Genomic DNA, 13,533 nt, shown 5'->3' with positions numbered 1-13,533 from the left:
TCTCTTATTTAGATGCTTGCGTAACCTGGATGACTCTTTTGAAAGATTCTGTAGAGTATTGAATCATTTGGTAGGAATTTGTGGCTCTGTGACCCCAGAGGCCCTTTCATTTTAAGAGCCTGTCAAAATAGCCTCTCAGAGGTATTATACAGTTAGAGGCGTATTAGGTTCTTCCTAGCTCTAAAATGCTGAGAACTGTGGAGAAACTTTGTCAAACAGAACACTTCTTTGGGCCTCTACCCCACAATTTATAAAATAAAAATCATTGAACTAAAAATGGTCAACACGATAATTCCCAGTTCAAAAAGATCCAATGAGGGGAAAGAAGAGATTTTATGGTTTGATGGATAAATATGATAAAATATAGTTCCTTTAAACTTTAGATTGGAGAATACTTGAAGTTTTTGAATTTGTTGAAAGGCCATTCTGGTGGGATGTTTTGGTTTTTAATTTTTGAAAGCATTTTTATTAAGTAAAACATTATTAGACAATAAATAACTCACCTAGGTAAGGTAAATGTACCTAGAAAACTGGGTCTACATCTTTTTTGGTATTAGAATAGTCAAGTATATTAAGAAGAGGGGATAGAGTAATTGTCCTGCAAGATACTATTGAGTTTCAGGGTAAGACAATTTCATGAGTTCACAAACCTTATTTTTATTGTTGTTGAAAGTTACCAGGATTTTTTTAGTTGTACTATAAAAGTACAACTTTTTCTTATACAGAAACGTCCTTTTCTGTATAAGAGGAAAGGTAGACATTTGTGACCTGCACTGTTTCTGTTTGTTCTGTTGAGTATGGTTGTGAGTATATAGTAGATAACAAAATATTAATGGAAAAGTGAATGGACTCTTTATAACCTGTTTTCCTCTTTTCTATACTTTAGCCTCACATGCTTAAGCCAGATAAGGCTTCCAGAAGTTAGCTATACACAACGTGTAAAAGGTCAAATTGAATTCATTGTTGACAGTATAAAGAACAGATGTTGTCATAAAATAAGGAAAAGAAAAACTGGCCAGTGACTAATAGCATGAGATTTTGTGAAGTCTGTGTGTATAGAAATAGCAATGGAAAATTTCTACAAAACAACCTATATGACCATGGAATGAAATGTGTGCTTTTGTATTATGGGTGTATGTGGTCTGGTATTTAGTCATAATTGAAAACTACACAGTGATTAATAACTTCTAAGGAATTTTAAAACTTCTGTTGGTATATAAGATATAAACCGTGGCCATTAAAATTCCCATCCATATTTTTCTAGTTTACATTGAAATATAACTTCAAACAAGAACTCTGCTTCAGATTTTTCATTATAACATCACTATTTACACTTTATTGCTGAATGTAAACAAGAATTTATATAACTTAAAGAACATGTTCTGTTGTGAGAGATCTCAAATGCAGCCAAAATAGAGTTCTCTTATTATTGCCAAAAGATCAACAGGCCATGTTTTGAGCATATATATGAAACCATGTATTTTAATCCGATTAAAAACAATAAAACAAGGAAAGGGGCTTTTTTTTTTTTTTAAGCAAAAGGCAAATTCTGCTGTATGGTTTTACAGTTTTAAAGAGAAATTCATTTATTTGTGAATGTTTATTGAGCAACTATTTTGTGCCAGGCAATGTTCTAGATTGTGGGAGTAAAGCAGTGAAAAAAACTGACAGCAATCCCTGCCCTCGTGGAGCTTCCATTCTAGTCAGCGAGACAGATGAAAAACAAGTCACATAGCAGAGTAACCAGTTATAGGCGCTATGGGGAAAGGGAAATAGAGCATGCCCAGTGGGGATGGGGCTGTGAGGTGTGGCAGGGGCTGCAGTCTGGAGTGGGGGGTTGGGGAGAACTTTTCTGAGAATGTGTTATTTGAGTAAAGACATGGAGGGTGGAGGGGAGTAAGTGATGTCCTTATCTGTGTGAAGTTGGCCAGGAGAAGAGGAGAGCGCATGCACGCGCGTATGCCTAATCCTGCTTGAGTGAGGTGCACCCTGGTCCCATGTGTCTGGATAAGCGAGAGTGAGTGGTAGGGAGACCAAGTAGTAGAAGATCAGGTTTGAGGTGGGACACAGGCCTGACTTTGGCTTTTACTTAACGGTGGGGAATCACTGGAGGATTTTAAGTCCAAGAATGACTAATTTATACTTTTTAATGAAAAGAATGCATAGCTGCTTAGTCAACTGTGTTTGGGTTCAGATGATTTGAATTGAGGGGGAGAAGGGGGAGTGGAGGGAGGGAGAGACCAAATAGTTCTTTTGTGTAGAATTGAGAACAACAGTTTAAATAAGTCTCTGCTTATTAAAATTGCTTTGTTAATTTATTTTAATCCAACAAATAATAAGGGTCTATATTAGGCACTAGGGGAGGATGCAACACTAAATAGAACATGGTGCTTTCTCACAGAATTAATAATCTAATGGTAGTTTTTAGAGAACCTATATCGTTCAAGTCTGTATCATACAACTGTTCAAGAATAAGGATAATTTCATTGCCCCTAATTTAATGAGCTCCTATGCTCTGTCAAGCACTGTGCCAGATGCTGGGAGAACCAAGGGATGCATTTCCTTCCCTGCCATGGGGTATGCTCAGTCTAGAAGGCGGACTAGACGAGTGAGGCATTCATGACGGATCCGTTGTGCCGTCTTCATACCTCTGCTGCCCTATCCCTGTCGTCCTCCTCACAAGATTGCGAGAGGCTGCATCTTATGCATCTTTGTGTTTCCAGACCTGACCCAGTGTCTGACACTTGGGTGTTTACTGCTTGGGGTTTTCCCAGCATTTGTTGTGTATGCCTGTTCATACTGCTGCCATTAGTCACATTTGCAGTATACATTTGCTTTTGTTTTGTTTTTAATATTAGAATCGAGAGAACAGTAAATGATTTTTTTAAATAACCCAATCTCTATCAATGATGAGCTAATGTACAAGAGGCCAAGAGAGTCCTGTGTTTCTACAAAAAGTATAGTGAGGACATTTCTTTGTGGAAGTGAAGAATATTTCTTCTGTTTTCTTATGGTAAAGAAATAGTTCTTTATACTGATGCCATTCACGCCCAAATATGGGAAAATAAAAAATTGACAGAGTAATTAAGCCAAGTGTTTAGTGGAGAATGGGTGCTAGTGTGTGTCCAAACTCACTCATGTTGTCTGCCTAGCCCTTGTAAGAATGTGAGTTTGCAATCCTGGAGCTAATTCTTTGAGGTCAGCGACTGGTTTTTACTCATAGATATAGATGGAGCTCCTATACCTGGCCTACTGCCTCTTACAGAGTGCCCAGGTGATTATTGAAACAGTGAAACTGGAGTAGCTTTGAGGGCAAAGAAGAGAGCTACTCACCACCAAGAGGAACTGGAGAAATTGCTGAAGAGTTGAGTGTCTTCAACAATAAAGTGAGAAGGACATTTAGCTTGAAAGAGTAACCCATGTTAATGAATAAGGGCCTAGTGTGCCCAGGGAGCATCTTTGGGGGCTGGGAATGAGAGGGAGGGGCCAGGTTAGGGGAACAGAGAGGACTCAGTTGTGGGAAACTACACTGGAATTGAAGGGCTTTGCTATTTCATGCTAATATTTCATTTTCCTCTTTGGATACTGGGGGTCTGTGAAAGAAAGGGTTTTAAGTAGGTGTGTGGCATGATTGGAGTTGTGTTTTGGGAAGAAAATACTGTTAACAATGTTAAGAGATGGATTAGAGCAAAGACTTTTAAGTCTCATGGCTTGTGATTTTTTAATATGTCCAGGTGAGGGTATCAAATTGAGTTTCATAACCCAGGTGAGGGGACAGGCAGACAGTCTGGGACTCACTTCATTTTCTTAATTCTAGCCATGGAGGCTTGTGATTATACAAGGAAAGACTGGAGCAAGAAGAAAAGACTATAAGGGAGCCTTAGCGAGGGTATAAGAGTGGTAGAAGAAACATAGGGAGACCAGCATGAAACAATGTTTAAGATAAATGAGGAAGGAATATGAGGAAAGTAGGGGGCAGGAGTGAAAGGGTTGTCAAGTGCTGTGGTGATATATGGACAAAGTTTGAAATGAAGCTTTTGCACTTAACCACGACACATTATAATGTGGATTGCTTTTGGTTTTCTTTCCTTAGATTTTAAGTAATTCATGGGAAGAATCATAGGACCAACTTTACATTTTCTCACAATGCCTGACAATTAATTAGTAGATGCTAAACCACCTTTTTGCAATAGTTTTGGGATAGTTGACAAGGATTAAATTTAAAGAATGTTATATACAGTGCAAATTATTTCAGACATGATGCACATTTAGAAGGCAATTGTGTATCTGTATCTAGGATCATGCTTTTATACTAAAGTAAAATTAATCAGTGTTACATCAAATACATATTAGCCATTGGTATTTTTAAATGGAGTGTTATACTATAGTGATTTTTTTTTATTTGTTTGCATAGCCTGGCACCTGTGTTTGCTCTGTTTGTACCATTTTACTGCTCCATACCGAGAGTCCAAGTGGCACATATTCTGGGCCCGTTGTCCATCACAAACAAGACATTGATTTATATATTGGGACTGCAGGTATAGTATGCATTTTTATGTTCACATTTCTTTAACCGGATCTTTTTTTCTTTTTTTTTTTTCTTTTCTTTTTTTGGTCTTTTTCTCATTTGATCTCCTTGAAAACAATGTTTTTTCCCATAAGTTTGGCTTTATGATCTATATCAAATGTTCAAAGGAAGTGTTACAGAATGAGAACATCAAGGTATATAAGGTACTAGAATACTTTCATAGCTTTTAGAATCTGATAAGAGCTTTCACTGTAATTCGTATCAGTGGAAAATATTTTAATTGTACAGTTGCGTATAAGTATTTTCTCAAAATCATAGTATGAAGTGGAAACAAATGAGAAGAGTCAAAAGATGGAAAGTGGAAAATCACGGTCAAAATTAATTTATTGAATATGGTGTTACAAATAAAGCTCTGAAGAAGAAACCAGATATACTTCACCAACTCAAGCTTTGGGCTTTGCTATGTCAGCTTTACAACTTCTATGTCACATAGGCATGACAGCAATGCCACCACCTGCTAAATGGTTTGAAATTAAGACCATTAGGGTACTTATTATTTGACTTAAATTGAAAAAAGTTATTATTACCAATATTCACAAAATATTGATTACTCTCTTCTGGGCTCCAGGCCCATTGATACCTATGATTTTCAGTTTTCTACCTGTAATACTAGTACTTGTCACTTTTCTTGCACTCACAGCTTTTGATATAAAACTTTTATTATGCTATTTTCTGTGGTACCATGTGTAGCTTGGCCTTTTGATCCACTGTTAATACTCATAACATTCCTTTTCCCACATATATCAAACCAGATAGTAGTGTCTCTGTAAAATGCCCTCCTCCCTCCCCTTTTAACCTTTAGCATTTCCTCTAACTTCTCTAGTCTGCTCTCATGTGTTATCAATGGCTCATCTGGGGTGGGTGTTCTTTTGATCACTTTTACAACCGTTTCTCATGAAATGTGTTTATTCCTCATCTCTCAACCTGCATAGTGTTACAGTCTCCCTATCATTCCTAATGTTCATATAACGTAATAGCTTATTTCTGCAGTTACTAGGATTTGCTGTGACATGTTTTGGGGTGGTTTTTTTTCCTTTTTTACGATGTTACATCAGAAGGCAGAAAGCAGTGGTAGAAAAGAGCTCTGGGCCTGGGGCAGGAAACCCAAGTTCTAGTTCTAATGTGTCACTCACTAGCCTGTGACTTGGGTCAAGTCATAGAAGTCTTCTGAGCCTCATGTTGACTCTATAGTTCCTTCCAACTCTAATGTTATAGACCTTCTTTGAGGGTGAAAAACACTGTTTTATTAATTATGGAGTAGAAATTCAATGGAGCATTGTGTAAAGTCTTTGGAGCCAAAGTGACTTGGTTTAATTACTTGCTCTGATAATTATTTGCTTTGTCTATCACCTTTTCTGAGCCCCCATTTTCCCACATGTAAACTGGGGATAATATCTACCTTACCGGGTCATTTGAAAGATTAGAGATCATAGTATTGAGTGTTTAGGGTAATCTGAACAGATAATAAGAACTAAGTCCATTGGTTCTTACTAATTAATAATTTATGTCTCTCTAGCTACCACCTTTAGTGTTCTGAAATTATTTTGTGGTTTTTTTGTTTTGTTTTGGTGAGGTAGAAGTTGGTATCAGAAAGTAGAGGTGGAGATGCCTTAGTGACTTTTTGATAAACTCTAAAGTCCTTAACATGAATGTTATCAGGGTTCTTCTTGCCTATCCAGTATCTGCTCCCACCCCTCCCTGGAAGTGAGTATCAACCCCTTCTTCTCAAAGTTCTTATTTCCTCTCTCCCTCACCCCCCTCTAAAACTTTGCACATGTTTCTGTTCCTTTCTGTCTTCCACACCACAGCTTCTTGAAGCCACAGACATTTGATGAATGAATGACTTTAATCATTATCAGAAGAAGAAAAATGTTTGTGAAGAGTTATTTAAATATCAAATGGCTTGGGAGGCAGTCATGTAATGCCGTATGCTAGGGGTGGGGAGGATGAAATGAAGTGAGTTGTGATAACCTGTAGTTAAGGAGTCAGAAAACATACACACTGTCAAAACATGCAGAGACCCAGTTGGGACTAAAAATGCAATAAAATGAGGGGTTTAAGAGTCCAAAGGAAATAATTTTTTATTAACAGAATTAATGATACATTCATCTTTCTCGTGTATGAGCCATAGTACAATGGAGCCGTCATAAGCACAGGGCTGTTGAGCCAGACCACTGGGGTATATACTCACAGCTCCACCACCCATCAGCTCTTTGACCTTGAGCAAATTACTTAACCTTTCCGTTTTCTCATAGGTAATATAGAGTTAATAATAGAACTTACCACTCAGGGTGATTAGGAGGATTCAGTAAGTTTAATGTATGAAAAGCATTAAGATCACAACTTGGCACAGAAGTGCTATGAAAGTGTTAACTATTTTATTATTCTTTATATTTTTAGAAGAAAGCTACAGAAAAATATTTTCTTTTAAATAGAATAATTCTCATCCTTATTACTACCAGTCATTTAAACTGAAAAATGATTCGTGGTAGATCAAAGGATTAAATTTTAGATCAAGGGACTAAATTTAAAGTAGCAACCAACATTCATTTCTGCTTAAGCTAGCAAGCGCAGAGCGTGTCAGCGGCCTTTGACTTGTGCTTTGTCATTGTTTACCTTTGTGTCTGTCTTCTTTCTATGTATATTTTTTTTCCATGTACCTTGGTATAAATGTGTAGAACTTTGAGGTTTCCATCCAGCACAGTGTCAGCAATGAACCTGGGTATCCTGCTTTTTCTGTCTGAGCAGAAGTACCTAAATTCCTGATCTAAAGATCTAAATGTGAACAAACACTAGATTACAAATCTTTACTTTCTTGCAGGAATCCTTTTAAATGTCTTATGACTTTTTTTTTTTAACCCTGAGCACAACATTTGGATGTAAATGATTTAGAAAGCAAAGGGGGAGAGATTTCATGAGGCTTAATTCTAATTACTTTTGTCATTAATTAACTTTGATATCACTACTTAGCTTGCTGTTCCTTGGAGGAACTGGGATGAGAATATCAACAGTTACACAGAGTAGCACTGAACATGGACCTATATACTTGAGATCTTCCCATCTAAATTTAGAGTAGTTGTGATAAGAAATTAAAATGAGAAAATTATTGAGCTAATATTGCATATCATTTAACATCAAGCATTGGATGGTGACTACATATTTTTATATTGTTAATTCTAATAATTCCTTTATATGTGGTATTTTACTTAACTAATCTACATTTGTAAATGAGAATATGCATGAATTTTACTTATTTTTCTTTGCATGGGAGTGGTCCAGGTTCAACCAATGCATTTTAGCTATGAAGAGTGGAGGTCTTGGTTAAAAAAGAGAAAAGTTAATATATATTATTTTCTTTTAAATAATGGAATTGATATTTATTAATTTTCTATTTGTTTATATTATGATATATGTCTTAACATAAATGGTTATGATTATAGTTATGTAAACATTAGTATGCTGTGACTGGCAGTTGAATTTAATTTTTAGTTGCCTTTTTTTTCTTTTATAGCTTTTCACCTCTGGTTCCTACATCTGGATTGTAGCCATAAGTGGACTTGTAAGTGTGATTCCCACCCCTCCCTATTCCCTCTCTTTTCTGAATAAACTTTAGGGAAAATGTCATATTTAGATTATTGGTCATATTCAGTTTTCTCCAACATTTTTTAACCATATTGGGTTCTGTCTCAATGCTACTTCCTTAGTGATAAAAAAAAAAAGAAAAGGCTGATTACATGGACAATTGAGGTGAAGGAAGCCTATTTGTCTTAGTTTTCAAAGTAACTTTGATGCAAGTTTTAGCCGAGTTTATTGTCAGTGTTATTTTAAAATTACATTAGTAGTTGAACTCATAGTAGGAAAGAAATGACAGAAAAAGAAAATGAAGAAGTTGGGTTTACTAAAAATAATAAGAGGTATTTGTCTTGTTTTGTTAAGAGACTTTGTCATGCAAAGGAAAAAAACAAGGCCAAGTGGAAAGTCAGGTGGATTGGAACTGACAAAAGAGTCATTGGGGTGTGCGTCCAGAGAGGGCGAAGTGAATGAGCCTGAGGATTGGGGTGGTGTCCTCATTCTTTGTGCTAGAATGTCTTCACCTCGTCCATCCCCATGCTGCATTTGTCTTAAGCTCTACTTATGAGGTATTTAAAGAGACATCTAGAACATGAAATTCAACTTTACTTTTCATCCATGACTTAAATTTGAGCCCTCAAATTTATATAAATATAAGTTTATAGCTATATGGAATATAGTTTTAATTTCTTTCTTGGAAACATCAAATAAAATTACAAAATGGATTCATACTAATATATAGACATCAAAGAGACCTTTGGAAATAACTATGCAGTCTACTATATACGTTTTCATTTTAAGTGATTTATCACTATACCGGTTTTCCGATGAATGGTATTTTGGGCTATGTGTCATTATTTTAAGCCTGCTCACTTCTCTCCTTCCTTTATGCTCTGTGTATTATTCCTTTGTGTTTGTTCTTTTTATATACAACTTAATCCTTCATTCCCCACAGTTTCGAGGCAAATTCTGGGTATTGAAGTCACTTTGTTTCCCTCTCCATAAGATACCAAATACCTGATTTGCTTTAGGACCACAGCACTGAACTCCACTGTGAGGTCTTTGAACCATCTGAGCTACCTGGTATTCTTAAGATTTGTGGTGACTTAGAGACAGCCTGACATCAGAATGAGTCCATGGGCACAATTGCCAGGCTCTCCCTAGTCTAATGTCATTCCACTTGAACTACTAGTTTGATTGACAGCTACTTAACTAGCCTGTGAAAATAGCTCATTGCTTTCATCATTAAAGCAGCATGAGAATTTACTATTTCGTTCATGATACATTTTGTTTCTCTTCGTAGTGATGGTTTCACTCCTGTTTTGGATATTTTTCGAAAACATTCAAGAATTTGTGAAGTAACATATTGTATGCTATTTTATCATGTTAATTTACTATTGATTTGTTCTCATTATTCAAATACTTCTTTACTAACTCATTATGTGATCCAGTTTTAAGACATCTCATTGTCTTTCTTTAATTCTGTTTTCAGACTCCTGGTTTAAATTAAGAGCTAGCTGACACCTCAGATAGTTTAATTTTGTGACATTCAATACTCTAGAATTGGCAGTTGCATTTTTCATCTCTTTTAATCTTTTTAAAATCCAAAATACACATGTGAAGGCACAGGTTTTTTTTCAGTACACATGCTTAACAGGTAATAAGGTGCTATTTTAATTTTTTTAAGAATCACAAGTTCAACAAATTTTTAACATAAAATTCCCTTGTTTCAGAAGAATAAATAGAATTACACAGCATTTGGAATGTAATTTCCAGATAAATTTAGCATTTAAATAATCCCACTATTAATAAATACTTCTGAGCCAAATGAATCTTCACTTTTTACAGTAATTAATTCAGCCAATGTTATTGACCTCTCACCATGAACACAAATCTGTTAAATCTTCATATCAGCCTTGTTTATTATTATTCCACCATAATCAGATGATACTATGTTTATTTCAAATGATTAATATTAGTGAAAAAAAATCAGACCCAGTTTTTCTTCATGATGTACCATAATATCAGTGCTTGTTAAGAACTTAATGAATATTTCTGACTTTTTTTTTCAGGAAAATACATTTTATTATGAAATATTTAATATAATATGCTATACTTTAGATAAGTATAATTATAAAGGATATTAAAATTATTTGTGAATATTTGGTTTACACACCAATGATTTATAGGATCAAAGTCTAAGATTCACAAAGCCACAGCTTGTCCCAGATGTCTGTTGCTCAACATGACTTCTCCTCTCCCCATGTATATCAAGTGACTTCCCTTTTTTTGGTTTTAACTCTAAATAAAATACTAAAAATAAAATAAAATTCTTACTACCAAAAAGAAATGCACAGATGGTATTCAGTGTTTGGGGGGAATGTTAGAAAACCTGTTAATGGAATTTCTCCTTTTAGCATTATAGCCATTAATTCTCTTAACATACTGTTTGTGTTAAGGGAGTAATTTTATTTCAATCTGGCAATTATGTGTTTTTTTGAGAGAAAGCTTTTTTTTTTAAAAAAGACATTTGTGTAAAACATAAGTCATATGTTATCTGCTGTCATAGAAACCAAAAACTTTACTCATGTTTTCTGGAAAGCTGCCAGCTTTGAATTTAGCTTATTTTCTTTAGTTATTTGTGGATTACTTGGGTTAGGCTAGTTTTTCTTGCTCCTTGTGTCAGTTATTCTTAAAGAATCATAAATGTTTCTTAAATGATCATAAATGTTTCTGATCATAAATGTTTTCTTGCTCCCAGTTATTCTTAAATGATCGTAAATAACTTTAAAATGCCCCACTGATTAAAAGAGGAGGAGGTTGATAAATTGCATCAGTGTCATATTTTACTAGGTGTGATCCAACACTCTGTCTTCAGTGGTATCACAGAAAGAAATAAGGACTAACATTTTTTCCTGGGTTGAGAGAGGAAAATAGTGGTTAACTTACCGGGAGCGGTAATAAATTAGTTTGCCTAGGACAGCTTGTCACTCCAGCAAAGATTCCAGCTGCTACCTTTCCTTTATAGGAAAGGTAAGGGCATTCAGTTTTGCTTAGAGATTACTTTGAGATTATTCACATGTATCACTAATAACATGTTTTTATGTTACATTGTTTTTATGTTGCACTCATTGGCAATTCTGGTTTTTAATACCAACATTTAATATTTAAAGTACTACTGTTTTCATGAAACGTTGCAAAATTGTGATTGGAAAGCTTGGCTGTAGCAGCCAAGTGAAATATTTCCATTTAAGCAAGAAATTTAAAAACGTTAGTATACACCTACTTTCCTCATATTCTCACCATGATGTTTAACTGTTCTTAATGTCTTTGGTGAGAGACCTTCAAAAATATAGGTGCTCCTTTATATATATTTTATTGTCACTAATCTTGTTACACATTAATACATTTTTCCTTTGAGAAAATATTTCTTACTTATTGAATTTTATAAATAAGTTCTGTTTGTGGTTCTGCAGTGAGACTGTCTGCACTGTGTCTGCACTTCTTCATTTTCTACCATTTTTATGAATCATAATAGTGAGTCATTGCCACTGGGATGTACCCTAATTCTCAAAAACTGAAGTCTGAGCTGATTTTGGCATGATTAAAACAGAAAGGGCCTGCTTCTGCAGATTTTCTTTTCTTACAATTCACATATTTCTCATCATTCGGTTTTCTTTCAAGATATTTGAGTGAATTAACAAACAGGCCTATATTTCTCAGACTCCAGGCTTCTCCCCTTCAATGTATCTCTTTACGTTCTGCCCGTTTCCTGTGTTTGTACCTGTTTTGTACAATATTTTAGACTTTTATTTCTTGTGATTAAGCACCCTTGGTGTGAAAAAAAATCTGTCCTACCAAATAAAATTAGAAACATAGATTGATACCAGATTACCTAGAGGACTTTGAATGTGGTCTGAATTTGTATTTTCTTCTGTAGGTAGTGGGGATCTTTCAAGCTTTACAAACAAAAAACTTTGTGATGGTGCAAGATTATAGAAGTCTTACTAAAGTCTGTAATCAGAGAAGGAGAAGGGGAAAATGAGCAATTTTGAAGGAGTCAGAATGGCTCATTTGTAGGCAGTGATTTGCTTTTCTCTCTACTCCCCCCACCACCACCCCCCACCCCCACACACAGTAGTTTTACAGACAACAAAATAAAACATTGTCCTGTGGTGTCTGTCAAAGAAAAAGCACCGAACAGAACCTTATGTTGATTGGCTTTCCAAGTCAAGGTATCACATTAAGGACCAGCATAATCTGTGGAAATCTGAACTACTTTGGAGTAAGTTTTGGAGCTCCCTTGGTGAATGAGAATGGGATGTTAGGTCCTCTGTGCCTTCCCTTGCTTTTCATGTCTTTCTCTTCTCTTCATGCTTCTTTTTCTTCTGTTACTTATCCTTTCTTCCCTTATATTTCTTCTCCAGGTTGACCAAAGAAGGATACAGTGTAGAAGGTCAGATAACACATCTGATGCCCAGGGGTTTCAGTTGAATTTTAAGGATTGAGATTATTTCTAGCAGTTCATTGAAAATGAGGACAAACGCTGCAGAAGGAAGTCAAGGCTGTTTAGAGTTGTGAGGTTGGTTGAGCTTGTGAAGCTATTAGAAGACATTCATATTTAGAGATTACTTTCACCTTCTTATAACTAAAATAGTATATATAAAGCCAACACTGAATCAAGTACTTATCAGTACATTGTACCTCCTCCCTAACATTGATTCACTCATACTTTCTGTCTATCCCCCGCCTTTCCTTCTTCTCCAAGTCCCCTTTCCCTATCCTGAACTCAGGTAGCCGGGCCTACTGAGAGAAACCTGTCCTCTGCCTTATCAAGGCAATTGCAACCCAATCCAGGGCTGACAAGAAATGTTTTATTAGACAGGGATTACAAAGGAAGGGAGTGACTAGTAGACTTTGTTTTTAAATGTTTAATGAAAACAAATGAAGTTACACCAATGTCTTGATAAAACTGGCACAGAAGTGCCCTATAAAATATAGCCATAAACACTTTTATTACTACAACACATCTTTAACCTGTAGTCAAAAACCTAGCCTCCTTTCAAATTCTTTCTAAATGTGGCCTCTTCAGGTACCTCTCTCACCTCTGTGTACCATACATATGATTTAGTGACCCTGAATGTTTTACTGTTCCCAAACATCTTGTCCTATATCAGGATTCTGTGCCATTGTGCAACCACTTTCTTTAACAAACACACTACATACCAGGCATTTGTGATGGATTATGTTATTTTTTCAAATACTGTTGTTTGTTCAAAATATTTGATGCCCCCCTCTCCTGAGTCCCTCCATACAGGTCTTCTGCATGCCCCATTAGTATCAAGCTTTACTCCATGACTTAAATTAGACACAAA

The 13,533-nt window shown here is 35.6% G+C and overlaps 1 protein-coding gene across 1 annotated transcript in view; it reads left to right on the top strand.

The window, feature by feature from the left end:
* The window catches only part of UBAC2 (UBA domain containing 2), a 151,795-nt gene that overhangs the window by 75,754 nt on the left and 62,508 nt on the right, over nucleotides 1–13,533 (top strand). Inside the window, exons 6-7 of the mRNA XM_015557491.1 lie at nucleotides 4,415–4,538; nucleotides 8,100–8,147. Coding sequence (XP_015412977.1) covers nucleotides 4,415–4,538; nucleotides 8,100–8,147 — 172 coding nt within the window. The remainder of the gene's footprint in view (nucleotides 1–4,414; nucleotides 4,539–8,099; nucleotides 8,148–13,533) is intronic.

Source organism: Myotis davidii, unplaced genomic scaffold, assembly GCF_000327345.1.
Source record: "Myotis davidii unplaced genomic scaffold, ASM32734v1 scaffold133, whole genome shotgun sequence".
Taxonomy (NCBI): domain Eukaryota; kingdom Metazoa; phylum Chordata; class Mammalia; order Chiroptera; family Vespertilionidae; genus Myotis; species Myotis davidii.
The sequence above is the reverse complement of the archived record's forward strand: the minus strand, read 5'-3'. Positions and strand labels throughout refer to the sequence as shown.